General features: G+C 52.0%; 1 protein-coding gene across 1 annotated transcript; it reads right to left on the bottom strand.

Moving 5' to 3' along the window:
* Nucleotides 1-321: 321 nt before the first annotated feature.
* On the bottom strand, nucleotides 322-25,782 carry LOC111159766 (cyclin D2). The gene is made up of 5 exons (XM_022522356.1): nucleotides 25,302-25,782; nucleotides 23,248-23,463; nucleotides 20,473-20,632; nucleotides 11,201-11,349; nucleotides 322-1,392 (listed from the first exon to the last, which is right to left on the bottom strand). Exons 1-5 carry the CDS (start codon nucleotides 25,494-25,496, stop codon nucleotides 1,243-1,245), a joined length of 870 nt encoding a protein of 289 aa, XP_022378064.1. The 5' UTR covers nucleotides 25,497-25,782; the 3' UTR covers nucleotides 322-1,242.
* Between the last annotated feature and the right edge of the window lie 1,773 nt (nucleotides 25,783-27,555).

Below are 27,555 nucleotides of genomic sequence, written 5' to 3'. Positions count from 1 at the left end.
TCCTTCTTTGCCATCGAAATGGTAACAGATCTTTGTAGGCTTTTTGGAGGAATGTTGTGATGGGAATGTCGGTGGAAAGGGGTGTCTCTTGAGTCCCGGTAGGGATACCAGAACTGTGTACCAGAGAATGTCAGATACCAGAAGTGAATAGTCACCCGACTTGCGCAGGAGGGGAGGAGCACAGGAGAAGAAGGGAGGAGTCTATTCAGCATGACTTGCATAAACCATCCCATCTATCCCTCGGGAACAATGTTTCAAAGTGCTTTTCGAATGGAATGGTTTATAACAATGCTAAACTGTGGACCAGACATGCCAATCAGCACCAAAAAAATCAGTTTTTTAATAAAGGATGCCAAGGTCACATTGCCCTCTTGAATACATTAAGAGAAAAGATTCCATTCCAGATCCCACCCTTGGTCTCCATCTGCCTCCAACTCATAGGAGTTTTGGTTCTGGCCCAAAGTTAGATTGCCCCTTTTGATAAAAATATGGTGGTGTCTGCAATGAACCATGTTTGGAAGAAGAAGCAAGATGTCAAAAACACATGAAACCCAGCATCCAATCACCTGTGTCCAACCGGCAAAATAAAACATCTCTTTTAGGTAGCAGCTACTGTAGACAGCAAGAGTTCGTAACTAGAGTCAGCTATGCTCCAGACTTAGTAACAAACAGGTGGTCAAGAGCAAAGGGGCTTCTACATCCAAAATGGTTCAATCAGGTTGAGAGATTGTTTTGTACTCCCTCCCCATCGTGTCCCTTATTTCTAATTCTTTGAGTTCATTGCTTTGCAATCTAATCATGCCATAAATGGCATACGCAAGTTCCTTGAAATTATCCTACAAGGGGTGTGTACATGCTAGTTCATAACATGAAAAAAAAAAAAAACCTCGTCTAATTTGTTCCCATATTTGCAGGCGTACATTTTCTCTAGCTACTCTGCAGGTTTTCCTGTAAGCATTTTACTATTACCTTTAACATAATCAAACAATAACTGTTCGCATATACAAAGGGATTCCCTTCTGTTGTACTTCAAATAGGCACCAAATGCTCTTAGTTATTCCGTTTTTATAGGACCTTTTTCTCTCACTTCTAAAAAGATCTTTCAATGCGATCTAGGTGGGGGCAGAATTTTTTTTTTTTTGTTTTTAAAGTTTTATCCTAAAACATAAAGAACAAAACACAACCAGAGAGAAGGAGAGAGCAGATGTGAATGCGTCTCTCCCATTCGGCCCGACCGCGTCCTCACAGGTCAATATCCCGCACGTCCGTAGGGGTGCTGGCCTGGTCCAGCTCATCCTCCGACTTGGACCCGTCCCCCTGGTCCTGACGGAACTGCTGCAGGCTGTTGAGCAGCACCACCTCAATCTGCTCCTGGCAGGCTTTGAGGCAGTCCTAGAAGGAGAAGAGGTCAGATCAGAGCTGTGAGCAAGACCAACGGTGGGCGGCGCACTTAAGAAGAAAATACACACAGTGGAAGCCTTGCGCGCTATGTGCCGGTTTCCCGATAGAAAGAGGTGTCCCGGCAGAGCCGTGGGACCACACTGCTCTGAGTGGGGTGCACCGCCGGCAACATCGGCACCCCCTTATCCCGGCCCATTCCAGATCCATCGAAACAGAAACGGGATTTTGGCAGAAGCCCAGTTGAGACCAATACACTTGAGAGTCTGGCCAAGATTCTGAGCATTTTACGGACACCCTGCACCCCGTCATCACAGCGCCAACCAGGGGCTTTTTGTTTTGGACCCTGGGAGGTGACGGGGACGAGGCGAAGGCCAGCGCCACAGACAGAGCCGCAGAGCTAGGCTGGTGGTGCACCTGAGGATGGATAAGAAGGGAATGGACTGAACTGTGCTCACAGAAACCGCCTAAGCTCTTAAAAAGAAAACCTCCTTTTCCCTGCTTCCTTACCGCCCTCAGTTCTCACAGAACTGCAACACGGAATGTTGACAGAACTCTGGACACTGGAGCTGTCCAATTGGGGAATAAGTAAGAATCTGCAGCATTGTTTGATATTAGTCTATATTTGGTAGGGAAAATTCAGAATAAATTTGCCCCAGGCAAAAGCTTCCATTAGTGGGGTGCCATGGAATGTGCCACACTCGGGTGTCACTGGGAGGGGGGCTGGCACTTAGCAGCTCGAGGTAGAGAAAATCACTCTTAGCAGATACGTGCCCCCCTCCCCTGGCTCCCTTTCTGAACTCACGGGGCATCTACATGGAAAATAAGTTAAATAGACTCTGTTTGGGTCTTCCCACAGCTTAATCTAGGCTTCCCCTTTTTTCGTTTCACTGTGCAATTTTCACTGTAGCCTGGAGGCTACTGTTTGCCAAGCACAAAAGCATTATCTTTATTTTCCGAAGATCTAAAATAAAGGGACAGTTTTCATGCCTCCAAATATTCCATTCCTATCTCGTCCATGCCATATTTCAAACTGCAGCTTTCTACGAAATTTAAGATTAGGAACAACAGGGCGCCTGGGTGGCTCACTTGGTTAAAGCCTCTGCCTTCGGCTCAGGTCATGATCCCAGGGTCCTGGGATCAGGCCACATTGGGCTCTCTGCTCAGTGGGGAGCCTGCTTCCCCCTCTCTCTGTCTGCCTCTCTGCCTACTTGTGATCTCTGTCTGTCAAATAAATAAATAAAATCTTAAAAAAAAAAAATTAGAAACAACAGCTGCCCGATTGTGAAGGGCGGAGACAGGGTATCACCCAGAATGTGAGACAAATGGAGAAAGGGAGAGTCGTATTTGTGACCCACCCACAGCAGCGGGGTCATTTCACTTCTCGGATCTGTTCCCCAACTTGTAGAATAAGGACGAAACACACTCATAGGGTAAAGGTGACCTCTTGAGCTATAGATAAGGTGCTCAATTCAATAAGTGAATCCCATTTCTTGTAATAACAAACAACAAACCCATCCTGGAGGCTGAAAGAATTATTTCAATTTCTTAGAGATGAGGTATGGATAAGCATTTGCTCCAGATTGCTGAAGGAAGCACGGTGGGTCTGGCACTGGGGGTGGCTCGTGGAATGAGAGAGACAAAACCCAGCCACAGAGATCTCTGGGCCACTCCAAATAAGTGAGCTGTCAGGAGCTGGCAACATCTCTCAGACTTCTGTGGCGTGTCCCGGTCTCATCCTCTACCCTGTCCGACCCCCTAAGTACTGACTGGAAACCTTGCCTGTGGGCCTCCTCCAAAGCCCACACACCCAGGGGCTGGGCTCCCAGGTCACTCCCCACTCGCCCCATGAGCTCATCGTGAAGGCAAAAGGCATCACGTTTCTAAGGGCGCATCTATTTCAGTAGATAGTGGAAAACCTGAAAGCCTTACAATCTAAAGAAAATGGATCTTAAATAAAGATAAAGCTGGTGTGGGCCAACAAGGCAAACAACAGCTTGAGGCAAAGGACTCTCCACTTTCCCTGGGAAGGTCCTGCATCACAGGTGGACGGTAGGGCCCACAGTCGGTTTTCCTTCCAAAACTGGAATAGGTGGCTTGCTCTCCATTTGAGCACCGTCTGAAGAAGCCGACGTGTTCTCAGAGGCCATGCTAGGGAGTCTAACACTGTCCTCAAACACCCCGTCTCAGATCTCAGGTGCTCGCCGCCTTCCCTCATTCCCCTGAACTCCTCACTGAGAAATGAGGGGCTACAGAATTTAAATGAATATTAATTTCCTCTTTCTTTTTTTCTCACAGAGAATAATGAGTTGAATCCGGCCAGTTGTGACAGGATGTCCGTCTGCTCCAGAGGAACTGCAGGAGCTGGTGAAGGTTAAGTTTATAAGATTTTTTTTCTAGGAGGACAGAGGGTTGGGTCAGAACCCCTCCGTACCATAGGGACGGTAACTGCCTGCCTGCCTACAGGGATGACAAATTCTATCCCAAGCATATGGCAAAAAGAGTTTATTTTTCTCCCCCGATGTATAATTAATACATGTGTTCTATTAGTTTCAGGTGTGGCATAAAGGGTTTTACAGAGGGTGGCAGGATTCCCACCTGATTGAGGGTTGGTGTGTGTGTAAGTGAGGGACAGACAATAGCTCTGAACAATGAAATTCTGAAAGAAATGCCAGTCAAGTGTCAACCTCAAGGCCTCTTTAACGAGAGGGTTTCCCATGGCACAGCCATTTGGAGAAGAGTCCCTAAAGTGAAGGTGAAGGTCATGTAGAAGACCCTCCCCCGCAACGAGAACCCTGGTGCCTCCCACGGATCCTGTCCAGCTTTCCTTCCTCAGAGGCTGTATCTCGGTGCCATGGGGAGGTTATCGGGGTCAGCCCACCTTCCACCCCAGAAATACAACCAACTCAGGACTCCATGATTATCATTGCGTTAGCCACATCAGCATCCCTGAGAAAGACGGTCCTTCACATGAGCCAGAGCTCAAGAAAGCGAAAGAACCTGATCTGGGAAACGTGTTAAGAGTCTTCGCTCTGGGGTCGCCAACGATTCTGTTTCTGGCATTCAGCCTTCCCTTCCAGCAGCCTGAAAACTCTAAGAATAGTTCTGGAAAAAATCCTACAGGGAAGGCTGGGACACTGGACAGTCACCTCTACGGGACTTTCAGAGCCATGGGACTGAAGATCAGATGCCTCAAGGGTCACATTTATGTAAGTTCCAGCCAAGAACACGTGGTACCGGCTTTCCTGAATAAAATGAAGGAAGCTTTCATATAAAACCCTTTCCTCGGGGCGCCTGGGTGGCTCAGTGGGTTGAGCCACTGCCTTCGGCTCAGGTCATGATCTCGGGGTCCTGGGATCGAGTCCCGCATCGGGCTCTCTGCTCAGCAGGGAGCCTGCTTCCCTCTCTCTCTCTCTCTCTGCCTGCCTCTCTGTCTACTTGTGATCTCTCTCTGTCAAATAAACAAATAAAATCTTAAAAAAAAAAAAAAAAAAACCTTTCCTCAGCTCTGTTTTCATTCCAATCTAAACCGTGACTGATCATGGCCAGCTCTTGATCTGACACCTCCCACTTGAAAAGATAAAGGACTACAGCAGTCACCCCAGAAACGAGGGACCCTGAACCCCAGCCCCTGCTCTTTCCTAGATTCATCTGGGACAGAGCAGGAAGCTAAGCCTCTCTGGGGCCAGTCATGTCCCTCACTCCTGGAAGGTTCTCTGGGGCCTCTGCCTAACCCTCCTTCATGGTCCCCTTCTTCACAGCTCGGCTATCATCAGTTTGAGTTTCAAGTGCAAATCGCACATTCCTAACTGGATAAAAAAACTTTAACGGGTTTTGTCTTGTAAGAACAATGTCAGTCTACTCTGTGATGGTGGTGACAGAGAAATCAGCACCCCACCTTCCTTGAGACAGAACTCACTCCCGGTATTTTAATACCCTCCATTATGAACCATTCTTGGACTTGCAAAGAGCATGAGAATTTTCTATGAGCTGATGGAAAGCGAAGGGAGAAGGAAATGTGTTGGTGGTGTTACTACTTGCTGCCAGATGTGCCCACCCCTCACAGGCCCCCATTCCCACCCAAGGAGCTCCCACTCTCCCGAACAGCAGGGCAGGACCAGGCACGGGACTGGGGTGGGGGGAGTGGTGACCTGAAGAGAGGAGGAACCCTGCCTCAAACCCAGCGGGGCTGCTCGTGCTGGAAGGTCAAGCTGAGAGAAGGAAATAAAAGAGGGGGGACAAGTTCCAAGGCCCAAAAAGAAAAGGAGGCAAAGCTGGAGTAGAGCAGAATCATAGTTATTTCCGAAGGGCAGAATCACAAGACGCCACACGGAGGCAATTACAGGGTCAGGGGACTTGGGGGTCCGAAGGGCTTTGGGAGCTCACACAGCCACACGCCCACATTGTGCAGCTAGAGAACGGAACTGAAGCCCGGTTACGGAACTCGTTCCCCGGTTACGCTGAGTTACAGGCTAAGCCTGGCTGTAAACGGGCAAGCCTCCAGCTTCAGAACACCTTCCCCTGAGACCCTCTGCTTCTTCCCAGCTCTAAGGAAAGACCTACAGGCCAGAAACTCTCCAAGAAAGGGAGACGTAGCCCAAGGGGCTGGGGGGGCGGGGGATGTCGGGGGTGGGGGGCGGGGGGGAGACCACAGCTCCTCCTGTGAAAAGATGCTACGTGCATGCAAAGTGCAGTGGCTCTGGGACCTCTGCTTTCCGGCAGCCTCCGAAAGCACCCGTCATTGTGTTAAGATGCCCCAAATTAAGCTGATTAAAAGGAAAGCCATAATGCTCGTCTGTCAGCCTGGACAGGTGGCACTCCACAGCGCTGGAGGTCGGGCAGACCTCCAACTCTGAGGATGATAGGCTCCCTCCCTGGCCCCTGCCCCCCAGCCCCAGAGCCCTGACAGCCCTGTTTGTGATCTCCAGCTCGTTACACGGGCCTCCGACTTCCTCTGCGCGCTGGCTTGGGCTCCGCGCCCTGCACCCTCCTCGGCCTCCATGAATGGGCTGACGGAACTCCGACCATTAGCCCTCAGTGTAACTGCACCACGCCATTGTCACCACACACGCAGTGCACTCAACGGGGGGACAAAGGGCTGAATGAGCCCCAGACCCGCGGCCAGCTCAGGCAGAGACAACTTAGGAAACTATCTCATTCTTCCTTTCTTCACAGGCTGTTTGGCTTATTTCCTTGCATACCAAATGAAGCCCGCAGAAGAAATAAGGCAGGAAAGGGGAGCCTGAGCCTCCAGTTCTATTCCATCCCCCTCCTCCCGCCCCCAGCCTCCCCTCCGGCCACTCTTCCCAAGGTTCTTGACCACAGGCCCCGTGGGCCCCAGCCATACAGGGGCCCATAGTAAGGGAAGGTGTGTCAGGAGGGGGTCGGTGCTTCTCTCCAAAGAGGACAAAGACGGGGCTGGGGGACCCAGCCCAGAGCAAGCAGTCAAAATCGAGACTTCTTCTCCTGCACAGCGAACAGGTTTTTAACAGCTCACTGACAACCAAGATCCTAACGTGCCAGGATGAGCCCAAGGGAGGGGCATCCTGGAATCTTCCGTGGGTGATATTTAAGAACGGGACAGAAAAGGATGAATACGGTGACCAGGGGACTAGCGTCTGCTTCCGTTGAATTATCTCCCAATAGCTTCACAGCATCGTCACAGCCCAGGAGTGTGACTTCTGCGTTTTTATTAGACGGTTTGTAAAATTGTGGCACGTGAAGGTGATGGGTTTTGCTCGGGACGCTGGCATGTAATGAAGGCTAAGAAATATAGGGCTTTCCAAAGGTCTGGAGAGACCAAAGACTTAGAAACACACTCTAAGCCCATCTGCCTGGCCTTTGTGTCCTCCGTTCCTTCCTTCCTGCTTCCCTCCCTCTCTTCAGCATCATTCCCGAGACTCTGCCAGAGGCTCTGGATAAAGAGCGCAGTAAAAGTTGGGTCCTGTTCCAGAGGCTCTATAGACAAGCGAATGGTGAGATAAACGCTGGCACAAAGCACGAGCCGAGTGCCGAGGGACGGAAGAGGAACCCCGACTCTGCCCAGCAAAGCCGGGAAAGGTTCACCGGGGAACCAGGACGCTCGATCCCTCCTCTCAAACTCACCCTTGGCAACGGAAGCCCCGGTAGAAGTTTCCCCAAAGCCAGCACCGCCTCGCTGGCTGGCGTCTGTTTTTAGCAACACTTATGACTGGAAGGAAAAAGTACTTAAAATATACCACCCTCTGAGACTTTTATTCCCCGTTAAACTGTCAGGCTTCTCACTCAGCTTTCTCTTTGGAATGAAGCGTTCCGGTTTATTTTGGCAACCAGAGGGAGCAACAAAGACCGACTTTCTCAGAGCCACATGGGTCCCTCCTATCAAAGCTATCTGCCGCTGGCCAGCGAGCTAGAGACACTTGTCTGCCCATCTCAAAGGAAATCAAGGGGATCCGCTTTCCCCAGTCCGCCCCTGACAACACGTGGGCAGAGAACACCGTCCGCTCGAGGAGATCACAAATTACAAGGTGCCCGGGGCAGGCACAGAACCATCAGGACTCCAGGTCCTGGTTCACATCTGTCCTATTCCGCTGCAGCCAATGTGGCAGAATGTGGCCCTGTGCACCTGACTTTTCCATGGGAGAGCTCGACACCAACCTGTGGGCATTTCAGACTGTGGGTCTGACAGCAGTATGCGTGTGCATGTCCATGTTCCAACTGTGGCAAAATAAACCAAACGTGACATTTACCCTCGTAACCGTTCTCAGGTGTACGGTGGCCTTCAGTATATTCCCTTTGTCATATAACCATCTCCACCATCCATTTCCAGAACTTTCTCATCCTCCTGAAGCAAAACTCCATACCCATTAAAGAACTCCCTTTTCCTCCCACTCCTGGACCCTAGGAACCCCGATTTAACTTTCTGTCTCCATGAATTCCACTATGTGAAGTATCTCCAGTAAGTGGCCCCATTTGTGTGTCTTTTGGGATCTGGCTTCTTTCACTGAACGTGTTTCCAAGGCTCATCCATGTTGCAGCGTGTGTCCGGATTTCCCTTCCTCTTTAAGGCGGACTCATATCCCACTGCACATACATACCACGTTTTTGGTTTCTCCATTTCAAGGACATTCCTATTTGCCAAGTGCCCTCTGCCAGGAAGCCTGCATTTCACATTAGGCCTAGTGAGCTCCTTCCTCTGGGTCTGCTTTCCTCCTCCATTTATACTTCTTAACACCTCTGCATTCATTTGCTGATGAGCTTAATTTGCTAGGGTTTTGCATGCTTTACTTGTAATTTGTCTTACAGTCACCCAGTTCCCTGCCCATTTTCCATACACGACCCACCCATCCGTCCGAATTTCTGCCTCCGTGCCTTGCTCATCGTGCAGGTCTGCAACAAGTGAACCTTTAATAAATCCCTCCAGAAATGAATGGAGAGGAAGTGGTTGCAACACAGCGCTTCTTGACTCATGAAATGGTAAATGGGCTCAGGAAGCAACACTTGCCCCCCCCCCAGATGCTTTCTGAATTCCAGTCCTTTTCTTTTCCTTCACTCTTGAGCCTCAGCACTTCAGAGAACACGGCCTGATGGATAGGAGGAGACCTACAGCTCCTGGAAGTCCGGCACAGGTGGCCAGCCTCACCCGAGATGACTCAAGCCTTTTTACTAAAAACATTGCTAGGGGAGAGTGAGCAAGCCTCTGGGGCCCACAGGTGAGCTTAGAACTCACAGAGGTCTGAGACTGTTGTCTGAAAAAGTTCTCCTTTGCTCATGCTTGGTTGTTAATACTAAAATGCTGACCCGGAGGCCCACGGGTAAGAATGAGGGCCCCATGCATCTCCAGTTCCGCAGCTGGAATGCAGGGGACCTCTAGCGGCTTCTGTACTCATTTAACCCAGTCTAACGGCTGACTGACATGGATACACCAGCTACACAGTATCTCAAAGGGGCAAGCGGTTTCTCCAGTATAAGATGAGAAATTGGTTTGAAGTCTTGAAAAGCGGCCGGAGAGACTCAGTGGCACCTCTGGAGTGACCTCTGTCCATCTGAAGCCAATGAGGGGTGAGAAAGGAATATGTGGGAGAAAGCCAGGGCCTGTGGGGCCACCAGCCAACCAGGGCAAAGTCCATAAATATCGGAAAGAGGTTACAGTGCTTGGGGGGTCAAACTGCTGTCACTGACATTTTTGTCTCTGGGGATCGGGGAAGAGCCTGTCTTAAACTGGTTGCTGTTGGGAGTCCTTTTCGTTAGGCAGCCTTAGTAGGAGATAGTCAGGAAAGGAAAGAAGCTCATCATTTCTATAAACGTTACGTTCTGTCCCAGATTTGCCTCTGGAGGGTTAGGAAAGCACTCTTCACGCAAAGCACACTGGAAGGGGTCTTCTCGAGCTGTGTTTTGGGAACCATGTAGTACACGGTGGCACAGGCCTCTGTGGAAAGCCTCTGTTTGGGACCTAGAATTTTAAAGGCGTATCTAAGACCTGCTTCAGAATAGGAACCTGGGTTTCCATGAGGCCCTTCACCACCTCCCTGCACCACCTCCTTGAGGTGGTAATAAAGCCCAAAGCAGAATACAGATAGGGAGGAGAGAAACCCAGCAAGCTGCAGCCCTAGGCCCTCGGGGTTGTCAGCCTTCCCATCAGCATCCCCATGTGGCATCAGCCACAGGCCTGTAAGCCACGTTATCTCTTAACTCAATCTAGTCCCACAGCAAGGCATTCTGAATCTCCCTGGAGCATCCAGAGGGGGGACTGTGAAGCTCGCCTGCATCTTGAGCCTCTCCATGGTGACACCCCAGGGCCTCCCGGCTGATAGGCTTCTCCGGTTGCCTTCAAAGCAGAGGCTTTTCTCAAACAAAAAGATTCAGGAGCTACGGTTGGTGTGCAACTGTGCAACGTTCCCAGGTTGGTGGGGGGAGTGGGAGCTTCCAGATTCTAGCCCGGGCTCTACGGCTGACCTCCCCGCTCCCCCAGCCAGTTACCCAGCCCTCTCCGCACCTCCCATGGAAAGCCTCGGCTGGAGGACACAGGAGCGGCCTCTCTGACCTCTCAGAGCCACCCTGGCTTGGACCTTCTAAGGACTGCCGTTTCCTACCAGCTGAATCAGAGCCTCGCTTGACCTTGGTCTCTCAAGACCTTTCTTCTAAGGAGCTGCAAATTCTGGCAAGCAGAGTTAGAGTCTCTGGGCAGTCCACCGGCACAAGAATGGAAAAATCTATAGCTAATAATAGTTCCTTGAATTACTATGGCTCTTTATTATCTTAGAAGTACTTCTTAATCTATTACCACATTAAACAAAAGGGAAGTGAGAGGCGGGTGGGGTTGAGAGGTGTGTCAAGGCCAGACACCCTGCTGGAGGTGGGGCACCTCTTGGATCCCTATACCACCCACCCCCCAGTGAAGCAGAGCCGGCTCCAGCCCTCTCTCCACTGGGTCTCTGCCTGAGTGGGTGTAAGCAGAGCCCGAGCCTGACAATGTGGGGGAGAGGCAGTCTGAGGACATGTACATAAATGGAAATGAAGCAACACTTCAGACCCACGGGGAAGCCCACGGAGGAAAATTAGTAAACAGCCCTCCTCCCACCTCGTATCTGTTTGCTAGGTTCTTTTCTCTATTTTATGGCACACTGGCTTTCAAAACCTTAGGAGGAAGTCTCGTCTATGGAATTTTGTACTGGGAGGCTGGATCTTGGAAAACAGAAACCACCATCAAAAATAAAAAAATTTAAAAAGTACCTCCAACACACCGTCATCAAGCCAAGTGTCTCTTTCCCTGAGCTGAGAAAAGAGATATCTGGTTTTAACCAAGAAGATGGCGTCCACCTACCACATCCGTGTTGGTGATCTTGGCCAGCAGATCCACCAGGGCATCGCCAGTGAGCGAGCTCACGTCCTCATCCTGCTGGAGCCCGCAGATGGCAGCTCCCACACTTCCAGTTGCGATCATCGATGGCGGGTACATGGCGAACTTAAAGTCTGTGAGAACAAGAGGCAGAGGGTCAAGGCCCAGGAATAATTTGGATCTGGGGGTCCCCAACCTGAAGATACTCAGAAAGAGGATGGTGAGAGGTCAGCTGCACAGGTGATCCCTCACGAACAGACACGTCCTCTCCTGAGTCTTCCTTCCCAAGATACCCTTTATTTATTTGCCATCACTCTGGAAGGTCCCGAACCAAATGGGAAATGGAGGCAGAGAAGCTGGAGAGCTTATCTGAGTACACACAGGGAATTATCAGAGAGGGGACTCAGGTCCCCACAACCCTCTCTGGGACAAGGGGCAGGAAGGTGAGTGAGATGCATTCCCCTCTGAGGGTCATGGCAGGAGCAGAGCAGGGAGGTCGGAGATGAATCTCTCAGGTGCCATATAAGTGAGACAGACCAAAGGATCTAGATGGTGGAAGGCAGGAAAAGTATACAAGCGAGTACAATTTTATGAAGACCAATAATCCTGATGTTACCTTGCCCTATTATTTTGTGGACAGTCAGCAAGGACTAATACGGCCCAAAACAAAAGATGACTTTATTTAAACAAATGAAAAAAAAAAGGAAGTGAGAGAGGCAGTAATGGAGGGGATGGGGGCCAAGTTTCACACAATCCCCAACTTCTAGCCCCAATGCCAAGGGCCCTTAGAACACGAGGAGAGAAAGCAGGTACCCAGTATGCACCACTGCACCCTAATCAGATGGGTGACTTGGTTTAGATTTTATGGCTCTTGGGCCCAAAGTTCCCATTTTCTGGCTGGAAAAAAAAAAACAGTAGTTCACTAAAGAGAAGTACAAAATGAGAATAAATTTAAGGAGCTCAAACCCTCATCCATTTTCATTTCTCCAAAAGCAAACAGAGGGGATTTTCCTATGCTTGGCTCAGCTTGGGAGACAAACACCTCCCGTTCCTCTGAGCGCTCCTGCAAAGGAGCCAGGTGACCAAGATCACCTACTTCCCAGTTACCAGGAGGAGAGGACGACACCCCACCTGAGTGCTGTGACTGCTTCTAAGAGCTGCTAATGACCCACGGGCACAGTCCCGTCCATAACCCACGAATGCACCACATAAACTGCACACAATTACCCTCACGTGGGGGAGGAGAAGGGGCGGACTTCTGAGGGCTGGAAGGGCGCTTACCTGGGCCTTGTGCTCATATGGGAAGGACACTACCCTGTCACAGTCTCTGGTCAGTCCTGGAGTGGAGCAAATCCTCCAGTGTGCTACCTCTGCTTCTAGCATTACCCCAGAGTTCACTGCCTCTAGCTGTGCAAGGGGGCAGGCAGGAGGGAGACACAGAAGGGGGACATGGGTCACACTTCCAATTACAGCATTACTACTAGGCTGAACTATAAAAGGAGTGTACCCTAGTATTTCCCCTTCTTCCTGTGCCATGCCCTGTTAAACGACATATTCCATTAAAGCGCTTTAATGGTGACCCCATTGTCCAGCATCAAGTTGGTGGTGCTCTCAGTGACTCTGCTGATCCACTGAACCGTGCCCACACCTCCCATCTTGGCCGAATCCCACGAACAGAGCGAGCCCTGCCGTCTGTCCGTCTGTCTCTCTCCTTGGCTTTCTTTCCTTAGCCCACTCCCCATCTCTGCCTCTTGAGGGATGCGTATCACAGCGTTCTGCCCCACGCCTGCTGTCCACTAACTCCTCCCGTGCCTTCTCTATCCCCATGGTCGGTGCCAAAGGCGGCCTCCCTGCCTCCTGCTCTGCTGTAGGTCTCCTCCACATGGGCTCACAGGAGTGTTTCTCTGCCCAATAACCTTGTTAGCTTCCCCCTGTGACATTCACAGTGCAGACGAGGCAGCCAGCCCATGGCCTTGGGCCCACGAAGGCCCTGGGTGGGAGCATCTGGCAGGGAACGACAGGAGGATATCCCTGGCCCTCCCTTTCCTCTGTCCCAGGCCTCCGACCAGGAAGCACACCTCACACATGCCTATCTTTTGTTGTCCAACTGCACGCAAAATTGACTCCTAATTTTAGCAAACTAATTAACTTCTGGAAGCCAGGGGGTATATCCGGGTGGTCCTTGGGTGCGGCAGGTGCTAAAGTTGCCAGGACTGGATCTCCCCCCGCCCTTCTCTCCCCACTTCGTGTTTTGCTTAGGAAAACGCTGAGGGGCCTCCTCCTGGGATTACTGTCCTCTGCCTTCCAGAAATGGGGAGCACTGTGTACGAGAAGCTAGCTGCCTCTGGGCAGTTCAGGCTGGGTAGTGCTCCCCCTGCCAGAGAAGAGCTACAGGAGCCGGGCAGCCACTGCGCTGCCCCTCTGCCCCACGCAGTGGGAGCAAACCAGGGACTTTCTCAAGCTTCGTGAGCAGCTGCTAGGCTCTTCTCTGGGTAGGTCCAAAGGAGGGGACATTAGCACTACAAGCCGAGTCCAGACTGTGGGACCTTGGGTGAGTCATTGCCTCCTCCAGCCCCTGGCATTCCATTTGTCTAATAGAGGATGGGGTTGGATCTGTGTTTTTCTAACTTCCAGCTGCAACTCATAGTTGGGTCATGAAACCCATTTGTGGGCTGTTTTTGTTGCTGTTTAACCGAACAGAACAGGATAGAAAGTATCAGGAAGTAATCATGTAGTAAGAGTAAATACTGTCTTGAGAAACTTTTGTAGCAGTTTGATGTCCATTTATGTATATCCTGAGTTGTGTTATAAAATAGAACAGAACATGGCTTCCACTGGCTGGGGAAGTCACAAGGCATTTCTCTCCAGAGAGCACTGCTAGTTCCACATGGCCTCAGGGGCTGCCCCAGGACCCTACTCAGGGACACCCCCCTCTGTCGGTAGGGGAAACAGCAGAGAGGAAAACACCCGAATAAAATATCTGAAGGGTCGTGTCCTTGTACTAGCTCTAGTTACCTCACTTCTGTACTCACCCGTGGAAAGTTTCACCCAACCCACTCAGCCAGTCCTGGAAACTTTAAATTTTGGCTACGAAACTGGACTGAAGAGGGTTCAAACTTATCCACTTGGCCAGGGGGAGTGGGCAGAAAGTTCAAACATCATGCACGCAAGCTATGACCAAGATGACAACCTTCCAGAAATATATGAATAAAAATACACATGTGCACCTGCAGGTAACAAAAGTAGGAGTCACAGAAAATGTATGTAAACGTATGGAAGAAACAGAAGTAATTGTGTAAAACTTCCTCCTAATACTATTTTATTTCAGCAAAAATAAAATACCAACTAATAATCTCTCAGAAATCTCTTACCTCTCTTGGTCAAAAATACCAACAAGCTATATCTTGGTGCAAAAAGCATATCCAGGGGTGAGGGTCTACTTCTACCCTCCATTGCCCACCCGGAATGGTAAGAGGTGACTTCTGAGACCTTCCTTCCTCCGCAGCTGAGTACGAGGCAATTAACTGACCAGTGATCCATTCCTACAGAGTCATCACAAGTGCTCCTCCCCGTTCCCGGAAGCAAGGGTTAATCCCCACCCCCCACCCCAGATGTAAAAACGTAGTAACAGAACACAGCATACGGGGCATTCTAGATGGCGAGGTGCATACCGCATGGGTAGCTAGTAAAGAAACTTCTCAAAAGAAAGGGGGTGCTTAGGGGAACAGAAGATACTTACGAAGACTATCTGAGGACATGGGAAGAATTTGGGCCAAGCAGCTCCGAGAGCTGGAAGGTGGAGTATGGGGAGGCCGATGTCCTACCACCAGCCCGCTATGTGAAGATGGGCAAGATACTTGACCTCTCTGAGCCTCCATCTTCTCACCAGCATATCAGGAGAATAACTGGACCCACCTCGTAGGGTTGTTCTGAGGATGGGACTAAAATAATCCATGCAAAAACACAGTGCCCGGCCCCTGGTAAGCAAACAGTGTCCTACCACCACTATTCTGACCACGGGAACCTTCTATGGGACTGTGAGGGGTAATCCTGACCGCTGGGAGATGCGGTTCAGCATCAGCAGGCCTGAGGAGGAAGGGCCCTGTATCCCGGGGCTCCAGGCAGATGCTGACAGCAGCCCCACCGTGCCGAGACCGCCGGGAAGAATGAGGGCTCTGTGCTGCCTAGAGCATCTTTCACTATCACTTGTGTTCCATCCCAGAAGTGACCTCATCGAGTCCCCGAAGCCTCGTGCTGGTTTGTCATAAGTGGGACAAACCGACGGCCCCTATACAATAAATGGAAGACAGAAGTAGGCCACTCCCTTCCCAGTGTCCCCATATTCCCTCAGGTGTGGTTTGCCCAGAGCAAAGGAACAATGCCCACATACTAGAAGCCTCTGACACGACCTCCTCCCTCCTGGGGAGGTGGGGGAGGCAAGGGGCACACCTTAGGGGAATCCCAGCTCTGTTGGTTGCTTATTCATCCAAGTAGTAGTGGTGAAGTATTAATAAAAACCAACGTAAAACTCATCAGTTTCGAAACACTTCATTTTACAGGTGAAATAAATGAATTCTTTTTCTTTTGGGGGGGGAAGAGAGAGAGAGTGTGTGTGTGAGTACAAGTGCCTGGGGAGGGGGTGGTGACTGGAGGGGGCAGAGACAGAGGGAGAGAGAGAATGTTAAGCAGACACCATGCCCAGCACGGAGCCTGACACAGGGCTCCGATCTCACAACCTTGCGATCATGACCAGAGCCACGATCAGAAGTCAGGTGTTCACCAAACGAGCCACCCAGGCTCCCTGAATCTATGAATTCTTGACCCGTCTAATGCCTGACCCTGGGCCTGGGGTTAAGGTGAGGCTTTTGGGCTGTGAACCCAGTGCTCTTCATACCTTAACAGAATGTGAATAGCTCCTTAAGGCCACCTCCCACATCCCACGAAGGAAAACTGGGATATTTTCCTATCAGCAGTGCCAGAAAAGCTCCCCAAAGCGAGCCCTGGTCAGAGATAGATCCTAGCCGTGGCACCAGCAAGCTATGTGACCTGCATAGCCCACTTAACTTCCCAAGACCGCCATAGGCACTCCCAGGGCCCCATTGGGCTCTGTAATCTGGAACAGAGCAGCGAGGGCTTCATAGTCAGACTTGGTGTCTGCACGCCCTGGTAAGATTTCACTGAAGAAAGAGCTCTGAGCTAAACTGGGTTGAAATCACAGATTAGATGGCCCTGTCTGTAAGTTCAGCGCGGATTGTGGATTGTTTTGGCTATAGGAATGGAGACCTTGAAGTCCAAGAGTGACCTCTGTGCTTTGAATCGCCACTAGGGGGCGAGAGAGATCTGCTCTGAGGCTGACGAGAACCAGGGAAGACCTAGTCTCCCATCTCCCCCATCTCTCCCCCACCTCTGACCTGCACCAAGGTGGAAGTTAAAAAAGGCCAGGATCCCGGGTGCTCCTTGGCCCAGCCATGATGTGGGTGGCACACACCTCACCCACCATGCCCGGGATGCCTCGCCAAGGGGATGCCAATGTGGCACCTTGGTGGGAGGAGGGAGGGAGGGAAACGGCTGGAGAACAGCAAGCAGCCTCATTCATTTTACGGCCAGATGGGAACTGAGAGAACCCTGTCCCACTGCCTGCCCCATGGGGTGCACTTGCCGAAGAACAGCCACTTCATCTCATTTCCATGCCCTGTCAGCAGCAGAGAGGGTGCAGGGGCTCCGAGATGGGAAGGTGGTCTAAAGTCTCCCCACTTGGCCACCACTAGGGCACACCTCCCTTTTTGGATAAGGGGCTGCATCACCTACCCTCTCCAGGTCCTGGCTATGATTATACCTCAGGATGGAAGGTCATGAATCTTCTTTAGGGAAAGCCAGGAAGACTGGAAACCCAAGGGGTATCATCATCACTAGGGCTCGGGTCTTGGCGTCAGGAGTCTTGGGCGGGACTCCTCACGTGCATGGAGCAAAGAGCTTAGACCAGCACCTTGAGGTGCTGCCCGAGGCACAAAGAGAGACATGTGGGGTGCCCCGGGTCGGGAGGTTAAGCACCTCCACCCCACCTCCACACCAAGTTCAAACTCAAGGTCATCGGCTTTCTAGACTAACTGGAATCATCTGTTGAGCATGATATCATGCATCAAGAATCTTCCAGTGCCAGAGTGCAATCCTGAGTCATCTTCTCTGGTCCTTCTTTCCTCATCTGCAGACCTGGGGGACTCTACCATCAAAGCTACAACCAGGGGGACACTAAGGCTCAGTTCTGCCTCCCCAGGATCAAAAGCTTCAGGAAAGGGGATGGATGCCAGGGGCTGGCAGTTAGGAAGGTCTGTTTCTCACCCCAGTGCCCCTGTGGACCATGACTGGCCCTGAGAGGGACACTGGGCAGCTGGAGGCACTCTGTCCTACCAGAAGCCATTCTGAGCTGAGGAGGGAGGGGGCAGGAGGGCGCCTCTCGGCCTGGCCACCATCTTACCCTCCAGCCTGTGAGGAAAACTGCAGCTTCACTCCCCTTCTCACAGCCCCTCTCTGCTCTCCTGCCCTCTCTCTCTTCCCCTTTCACATACACACATGCACTCCCCACACAGACTAGGGAACTGCCAGCTCTTTCACAACCAGCTTTCCCATCAACTAGCCACACAGCCTCAGGGCTGGCCATCATCTCCTCAGAACCCAATGTAGGCCTTGTAGGCCTGCAAACCCCGGCTCCAGGTGCCTCTTTGGCTTTGGGCTGTGAGGCACCTGGAGCAGACAGGATGGTCTCGGTGTCACACCTACCTTTGGTTCTCCGTTACTTGCACCCACTACTTGCCAGACGGTCTTAGGCAGTCAACCATTTGTCACCCCCGGCCCCCAAATGCAGTATCTCCTCTAAGTGGGAGATGTTTCCTCCAAGAAAAGCAGCCCTTGGCTTTTATACTGTTGAGCCAACTGCTATAAAACTCCACACTGTGAGGTTGCCATGTAACCCAGTCCTTCATACAGACAAAAGCACAGTCAAGGAAGAAAAGCCTTGTGAGACAGACCCATCCTTCCCAGACTCAGGAAACTTCTGAGAACGCCCCTCTGTCTGACCAGTCCACACCTAAAACTTAGTAACTTAGTACCTAAGTCCTGTGGTTTTCATTCGGTTGGAGTTATTCCTTCTATCCTTCCTCACTTCCTGTCCAAGGTTAGCTCAAGTCTCCCAAAAGGCAGTCATTGTGTCTTTCCCTGCCACCCCTCAGACCTCTGTCCTCAGGACCTGAGTTCCAGGCTCCTTACTCTGGCAAAAAAGTTGGCAGCCACCCCAAGGATCTAGGCAAGAGGCCAGAAGTGGGGGGGCAGGATCCCCAATTTTAGAGAATGAGCCTTTACAGAATCTGGAGATCTACCCATGCCTGGATAATTCTACCCATCATCTTTACCCCGAACAGAGATGAGAATGGAGGGATGGGTGGACAGACCCCAAAAGATCTGTCAGTCAAGAGACAAGGTCAAAGCAGAACTCTGGCTAACAGCTGGGCAATGGGGGAGCTTAAGGTCAAGGGGTCAGCTGTCCTAGGGCCAGAGAAAAAAGGACGGGTTGACTCCTCCCCCACAGTGAATCATGACAATGGAGAGGAAGGGCCTGGGAGACAAAATGACAAGTCAATGAGGGACTGACCTCTAGGGCCCCAGGCCAGACAGCAGAAGAGAGGAAGCAGAAGAATGGCTACTGTCCAGGGGGGCTCCAAAGAATGGCCTGTCAGGGCTGCGGGAAGGGCAGCTCACTCTCCCACAAAGGGGCACAGGGCACACGCACACGCCATGGAACCTAGGAACGGGTCTGGATCAGGAAGGGAAAGACTGTGGAAAAAACCCATGCTCGGGCTTCCACTGTGGGTACCTGGGGACACTCCAGCCCACGAAGGCAGAGCAAGGGATCCTGCTGGACCTGGATGAAGTTCCGAGTAGGAGATGGGGGTGCTTTCACAAGGAGTGCCACCACACATTGTCTACACATTCCTGGGCTCACAAAGCACCGCCTTGCACCGCGTCTCCTTCTGATTTTCCTTCTCCTAAATACCCTGAAAAGCCTGTACAGATCACGTACCCACAGATGTGTTTTGCAGATGGAAGCTGAGGTTCAGAGAGGTGAAGCGGCCTGTCCAAGGTCATCCAGTGAGAAGTAGCAAAGCCTGACCTTTTGACTGAGAACACAGCATGCACACTTTGGCCTACTGTGTGATCTGTCTGTACTAACTCATGAATACCATGTAACAAGGTATTGAAAGAAGTTAACTCCCTAACTCCCCCGCGAGTCCCAGCTATAAAATTCAACAACTCTTGGCAAACTGGGGCTGATCTCTCTGCACCCCAGCCCTCCCCACTCGCCCACCAACCTCCCACCCCGAAACCGAAGATCTGCCCAGACGGTCAGTTCTTCACCTATAGTGTCTCTCCCCTGGAAGATCAAGTTCCACGATCTCTCTTATGGTCACTACCAGGAAAACAATGGTAGAAACTGGCCAAGGTTCAGTTTCACGAGACAGTGTCAAACCACTGCCTTTAGTTTATTAGGGGAAGTGCAAAGCAAATGGGCCAGTAAGAACTATGTATCAACTGTGGGATCAACAGGGTGGGTGGAAAGCTTTTAATATGAAAAAGCCAGTCGTGATTGCTACATTAGAGCTTGCAACCAAAATCAAAACACCAGCACTTAAAGCGAGGGCGTCAGACCCTAGTGCTGAGAACCTGAGTCCCTGCTGAGAGCCAGCCGGGTTTACTCCCCCGGCCAGCAGAGGGAACAGCTACACATATGTGTCCTACAGTAAAAAGAACTCCTTTGGCCTCCCTTATCAGGGCAAGCTGCGTATTTATCTTGACAGTGTTCCTTTAACCTGTATTTGCCCCCAGCCCCCAAATTTCCTCTTGGGCTTATCTCCAAGCCATCCTTTTCCTCAAAAGATTAAAGATTTAAACACAACCAGAGACCAGTATATATAACCTTCAAAGAGCACTTTAGGCATCATAAAGAATTATTTTTACAGGCCGTATTTTTTTTCCCCTTACCACACCTGTCGTCGTAAACCATTTATGAGTTTAGCAAAGAAAAAAAGAATATACCAGCTCAGATAGTCGGGAAAACACAGCCCGTCTCCTAAGCCCCTCAGGCCCATACCAGGGAGTAACCCCATCCTCCCTACCTCCCTACCCCCTTGACCACCCCCCACAAGGGGCTCTTCAGCATGTGTCTGCCCCTCCCAAGGCCCCCTCCAGCTCCAGCCTGCTCCTACCAGTGGCACACAGAGCAATGAAGGTCTGCGCATGCTTGCGGATCAGAGACAACTTCTCGCTCGGCTGGGGCAGCTTACGAAGGATGTGCTCGATGAAGTCGTGAGGGGTGACGGCGGCCAGGTTCCACTTCAATTTGCCCAGCACCACCAGCTCCCACTCCTGAGGAAGGGAAGGAGGAAGAAAAGAGTATAAAACCCAAAGGTGGACCTGGCGTCCTGTCTGGGACAGGGGTGGGCGTGGGTGGGGATCCAGATCGGTTTTAAGGATGCTCGTGAGGACGCTGCTGGATGGGGAGGTGGGCCCATTTGTCAAGTGTCCCCCAAAGCTTGGTAGTTGTTGACCTTTCTTCTTAGGCTTCCAATGGGAGGCGGGACCGGCAATAGGGAGAACCCAGGTATCTATTGCTAAGACTGTTTTCTCCTATTTTTTATCCTCTTGGCTTCCCCACTCCCGCCAACCTTGACTCGCAGGCAGTGCTGATGCTTGCCCACCCAGAAAGCTGAACCTGCGAAAAGATACTGCTAAGGTCATTGTGGCCCTTAGATAGTCATTTGTTGTCTATGTCTCTATCGCTGGACTAATAGTTTTTTAAATCCTCACAGGAAAATGATGTACACAGATAAAGGTCAAACTAAGGTTCCTGGGCCCAACTCCTGGGCAACCCATCGGCTGACTTGTAGCTGGTGCCAAAAAGTGCCCTTCTTCTCTGCTTCAAAACTTTCCCCTCCACGCATAATGCGTAAGTCTTGGGGAAAAGACACCCAGCCACAGAGTGCCCTTTCACCTAAAATGTTTCATAGGCCTTTGTCATCATGACTGAAGGACCCACTGGACGGGCATTAGTAACCCCACGATGCAGCAGGAGGTGATTGGGGCACAGTGAAAGTGCTTATGCACAGGCCACGGAATCCCTCCGTTCAATGCCAAGGGGGGACAATGCAACCCCGACTCTCACGGGCAGCCCACCTCGTGAAAAACTTCTTCTCTCCCTTATCGGGATACGTTTGGGGACTTGTGCTGAAAGTAAAACAAGCCAAAAAGAAACCCTAAAAGTATGTGCCGTCAGAGGGAAAACGGGCCTATCCAATTAATTGCCTTCAGAAGAAAGAGAGGCGGAGACCACCCTGCTCCCTCGTTTGCCCTAAAACCCCCCAGGCTCTCTTCCATTTGCTAAGCCAGGAACCAGAGTCCCAGCCCCCTCCTGAAGCACGAAGAGGCTGTGTGGTCTGGGGCGACTCCCTTCCCCTTGCTGGACCCCAGCTTTCTCCAGTGTAAACTAGGACTTCTCCGGATCCCAGCTTCTGGGATAAAAAGATAGGGAATGGAAAACACAGGCAGTGTTTTGTGAAGCAATATTCATTAGCTTGGCTGGTCCTGGAAAAAACTGGGGTGTCCTGAAGAACACCATTGTCCACCATCATGTTGAAATAAACAAACCAAATGGAAGATTCATTTTCCTGGTCTCCCATGAGAAAAACAAACTAGTAACGAATTCTAACAATTTCTTTACATGCTTTTAAGTCTGCCTTGGCTTTTTACAGAGGGTTGGGGTGTGGGGGCGGGGGGAGGAAAAGAAGACAAAATTACTAAACAGCCCATGTCTTCTAAGATGGCTTGACATTCCAGCCCTTTCTTCTCACAGGGGAATGTGAATCTAAAACACTCTTCTTGTACTATTATTAAAGGAAGCAGATCTCCCAGAAGAAAGCACCTTTCTGGGCCTCCCAGACCAAACCAGAAGCAGCTGAAATCTGGCAGCGGTTCAAAGGTGAAGTCATTCATGCCCCCTCTCTCGACATTCCCCGCAATTCCTCCCCCGTCTTTGCACATGTCTGACACTAGATGGCAGCACAGCCCCAGAAAGGGAGGCCTCTCACAAAGAGCTCAGTTCTACCAGCCTGTCCGAGCCCTGTGGACTTTGTGCAGGCCTCGCCAGTGAAGAGGGGGAGGGGCGGTCAGAGGGGTGCCCCCTTTTGCGAACAGTGCAGAGAAAGGTGTACAGACCAAAGAAGGTGGGCCTGGGAGCCACCCTACCGTTCCACACTGCTGCAACATGGATGCCTGGTGTGAAGCCGCAGGGAAAAAGACTGGGGTGGAAGAGGAGGGGTTTGCTGGCAGAAAACCAGAGTCAAGAGAAGACCCCTGTCATGGGACAGAGGTCACCGCCCCACTGGAGCTAGGAACCCAGGCCTCAGATTCCTCCAATAAAACACCAAATTTGGACTTGGGTCAAAAGTCAATGTGATGATATTTAGTGAACAGCTACTATGTACAGGTATCTTTTGGTATCTTGAGACTTCATAGGACCTTTGAACTCTGGATTCTTAGGCGACACATCACAAAACACTATCATGTGAAGACATTCCTACCATGTAAGAAGTCGAACTATTTCTCAGAATTCTGTGGTTGAAAATTTGGAATTTAATTAAAAGGTTATCACTATGTCCCAAGTCTCCCCTACGTGCGCGCGCACATGCTCACACACACGCATGGGCACACAACTGCAAATGAATTTCACCAACACAAATGTCTCAGGGGATCTTATTCATGGTTGTAACCGTAGCGCTTATTAGCACAGTGCCTGGAACACAGTAGGAACAAAAAAAAATTCATATTAAAAGCGTTGTCTCCTAAAATGTGAAAATTCCAGCCGTGTGGTAATCTGGGATCCAAAGCATTTGTTTGGGGAGCAGTGGGTAGAAGCTTATCAGGCCTGGAGAGAGCAAAGATGGAAGGACGAAGAACAAGGGGGGAAGAAAGGAGAGGGTCATTACCAGCAGCTCCTGAGGCTTGATGGAGTTGTCAGTATAAATGCACAACTTCTCTGCCGTCAGAGGGATAGTCTCTTTGAGCTTGGAGGCCAGGAACATGCACACAGCCCCCAGGAGCTGCAGATGGGTCTTAGGAGTTGGGACCCCAGCCAAGAAGCGGTCCAGGTAATTCATGGCCAAAGGGAAGACCTCCTCTTCACACTTCTGTTCCTCGCAGACCTACAATGGGAGCGGGGAAAGGGTTGAGGGGGGTGAAGGGAATAGTACCAGGAAAAGACAAAAAAAAAAAAAAAAAAAAGAAAAAAAAGAAAGAAAGAAAAGGCATAATCTATGGAAACATGTAAAAATATTTAATTTTTGAGTGGGGAGGGGGAGGGGAGTAGAATATATGATAAGAATAAAAACGAGGAAAACGGAGAAAATCTAAAGAGTCCATCCGCCCTGGGGTGTTCCCCAGGAACGTAAAAAAGGAGGTGAATGGAAGATCCGAACCCGGGAGACAAACAAATGCGCAGTAGCCGCCCGGGTCGGCGACGCTCCCTTTGGCTACTGACTTCTTTGCTCACTCTAACTCACTCACACTCTCTTTTTTGGATTTCGTCATCTTTTCAAAAAATCAATAAAAATATTCTGGAAGCTCCGGGGGTCTTCTTCTTGGTCTCATTCGGACCCCCAGACCCTGCTCTATCATTCCCGACAATTGGAAAAAATGTCCGGGGGGGTCCCTGCGACCCAGACGCCGCTATTGGGGGGGTGGGTGGGGAGAGGTGGGGAAGAGAGGGGGAGGGAGGAGAGGAGGAAGAGCCGCAGCCTCGGCGGCAGGACTCGGAGCATGGGGAGACGGTTTCAAAAAATAATTAAAAATCGAGGAAATATCCTAGAAAAGCCGTTTTGGCGTGAAAACCCCAAAGAGGATCCAGGCTTCCCGAAACGGAGGTTTCGGGTGCCGGAAAGGTCTGTATCTCGACCCCTAGGGCTTTGGATCCCGAGGGGAAACTTGGAGGGGTGAGAGCCGCGGCGGGAGTGTCCGGCTGCGGCCCACAAGGGCAGAAACTGGGGACCGTGGTGCCGAGCTGGGGGAAAACCGAGGAACGGGGAGCCGCCGGAGAGAGGCACGGGGGACTCTGACCTCTCCTTTAGGGGTGCCCCGACATCCCCCCCTACACACACCTCCTCCCCCCCTTCCTACCCCGCCCAAATCTCCGCACCGAGGAACCTGGAAAGCCAAACTGTAAGTAACCTTCGTGAGGTGGGGGTTGGGGGAGAGGGCACTATTACAAGTGGGGTGGCCGGGATAATGGGGTGCGGGGGGGGGAGGCGGGCGACGTTTTCCAGCCTTTCCAACCGGAGTTTGCAAAGCAACATGGCGAAACCACGGCAGGTCCAGAGCTGTGCATACGTGGGCACACGGCTTGCTCGGCAAAGATTTGGAGCAAGGGTGAAGAAGTGGTTCTTTTGGGTTCCCCTAAAACACACGTTTCTTCATTGCGACTTCCGGGGCTCCTGAATTCTCCGTTTCTCTCCTCCTCCCTCCTCCCCCCCCCCCCCCCCCCCCCCCCTTAAGTGCCAACGCGGAGTCGCGACCACATGCGGGGACCTGAACCTAGGGCGAATTTGCTCTGGCCTTTGGGGGGCTGCTTTTTCTTTTTTTTTACGTTGGGGCCCCCGATTTCACACTCTTGCTCCCTTCTTCACTGCACCGAAAGCAGCCGCGGCTTCGCCAAAGACAGGTCGGGATGGGGGTGGGAAGAAGAGGCAGCCACATGCAGGCACACGCGCGCGGGATGCTCCCCCACCCCCGCCCCAGGACAGCCTCATTTCTCCCAGATTTTCCTCCCCCCTCCCTTTTCCCCCTCCCCTCCCCCAGTCAGTCTTGCATCCTGCAGGGAACAGAAACGAAGCCACGCGTCTCGCCAAAGGGCGCGGGGTAAACTCGCGCACGGGAGCGGACAGGCGAGCGCGGAGCCTGCCCTCTCCCAGTTTTAGGGTCCCTGCGGGGTGGGGGGGGGTGGCCGAGTATTCGTATGGGGACAGACAGAGTCTGTCTGCAGGCTTACCTCCAGCATCCAGGTGGCCACCATCCTGCGCATATAGGGCTGGATGTCCTTCTGCACGCATTTGAAGTAGGAGCACTGGGGAAGGTAGCGCTCCTCGATGGTGAGCAAGTTCTGCAAAACGCGGTCGTCGTATAGCAGGTTGGCGTCTGGCACGGCCCTGCGGACCGGGTCAACCTCGCAGCACAGCAGCTCCATGGCCAGCCGGGTGCCCGCTCGCTCCCCTCCTTTCTCCGGACTGGAAAAGTTGGGGGGTTTTGGGAGGGGGGAGGGGAGAGGGTTCCCCTTACCTCCTTCCTTTGGCTAAATAAGGGCTTTTCGAGAGAAAAGTTATGGGGCAGAGAGAGAGAGAGAGAGAGAGGCTGGGGAAGAAGAGAGGAAAGGGATGGGCGGTGGGAGAGGAGAGCCTCGGGGGCTGCTAACTCTGCCTGCCCTCCCCTTCAAACTTGTCTCGCTCTCCCCTGCTCGCTCTTCTCTGCTCTGCGAGGCAGTGACGCAAACTGGCTGGGCAGTTAGTTCTCCTCCCTCTCGCCTCGCTCCCCTCTCCGGTTCCTCCTCCCCTTCCCTCCCCTCCCGTCCCTCCCCTCCTCCTTTCAATCTCTCCCTCCCTCCCTCCTTTCCCCTCTTGTTATTAAGGAGAACAGCAGCTGGCCCGACCTAACTTCAAACGCGGTCCCCCGCCCCCCCACCCCTCTCCTTAGCTCTCCGAGGCCCTCTCCCTCTATCCAGCCCTGCATGCCAGGGGCCCCGATAGGGGAACCCACAAAAAAACACACCGATTTCTATTTACTCCCTCTAATTTCGCACATTCTGTGGGTTATCGTGCCAAAATACGACCCTCCAACTTTGGCTTTCTCAAAATTGATCTTTCTACTCCTGCCCATGTATGTAGGATCCGAGAATGAGGGGTAGATCGCTTGAAGATGGGGTAGGCTCAGGCAATTTAGAAACAGACCCCTTAACTGAAGACTAAGGAAAGCGATTTTAGAAAATAGCAACCTTGGCAATCCAGAGATAAAGGCTCTGTCCGGACGTTTGAGTTCCTGATCACTTCAAGGCTGTTTCAAAAGCTCGATTAAAGGGGCCAGAACAGCGTCCCCCCCCCCCAACCCCGCATGTGTGTGTGGAGAGGAAGAAGAGGAAGGGGTGGGTGTTAGGAGGGAGGGGGCGGCTTCTCCGACGTGATAGAATGTGACCCTAGAGCAGAAACCCTCCCCTTCTTGGGGGCGCTATAGGCGCCACGGGGAGCAGCGGAGAGGCGCCCAGAGTTGCCGCAGGCCGGGGGGTGGGGGGCAGGGCTACCATCGGATTCTCCGCGGCCCGCGGCCACGCAGGAAAAACCCGCTTCCTCGCCCCTGCATCTGCTGACAAGCCGCCCGAGGTGTCTGCGCCGAGCGTGGCCACACTGATACAGCTTTCTAGGAAATAGCCCGGGAGGGGGAGGGGATGGGAGGGGGGCGAGGGAGGGATTAGGTTTGGCTCCCCCTCTCTCCCCCTGCGCAAACAACACCACCCCTTCCTTTCCCCGGAGGCCCAAGACTTCCACCCTGGGTCCTTCGCTGGCATCCTCGCCGGCCCCTCCGGGTTCACGCCTCACCCGCCAGCCGGGGCTTTCTCCCGGGGAGCGGGATTGCGATGGAGATGCTGCCCGCGCAGTCGGCTCTGACATGTGCTCAAATGCATCCCGGGGTCAAGGCTGCTTTTACAGGGGATATGGTGGCGTTTCCTTACCTCCTTCCTCCCTCCACCCCGCCCCCCAACTTTCAGTGTAATTTCACTTTGGGGGGAAGGGGACAGACCCCAGAGACCCCAGCAAGTTGGCCCAGCTGGCACGTGCAGGGAGCATGGCGTGGGTCAGGGCTCGGGACACACCGTGATCCACCGAGCACCTCCTTCACCAAGAAAGGGGGCCCGAACCGGGGCGTGGAGACCGGGGGTTGGGGCGCTGGGTGAGTTGTACACTCGGTTCCCTGAAAGGGGGGAGAGTGGAATAGAGAAGGCGGGGAGTGAATAAACCAGAGGTGCTAGCGATTAACTCAGGCCCCGAGGCCAGCCCCTTTAAACGAGGGTGGGGCGGAAGAGGTGGGGGGAGTGAAGGGGGGAAATATCGCTTTAAAAGGGTGAGTAAGAGTTTGGGGCGCCGTCTCCCCTCCCTCTATTTGCATAGCCAATAGCTCTGGGGCTCCTGCTACTGCGCGCTGATTGTTACCGGGCAGATTACTTTTTTTCTTTTTTTTTTTTTTTTTTTTTTTTTTTT

Source organism: Enhydra lutris, unplaced genomic scaffold (assembly GCF_002288905.1).
Source record: "Enhydra lutris kenyoni isolate GAN:26980312 unplaced genomic scaffold, ASM228890v2 scaffoldscaffold69, whole genome shotgun sequence".
NCBI lineage: Eukaryota > Metazoa > Chordata > Mammalia > Carnivora > Mustelidae > Enhydra > Enhydra lutris.
This window is presented reverse-complemented; position numbering and strand designations above follow the sequence as displayed.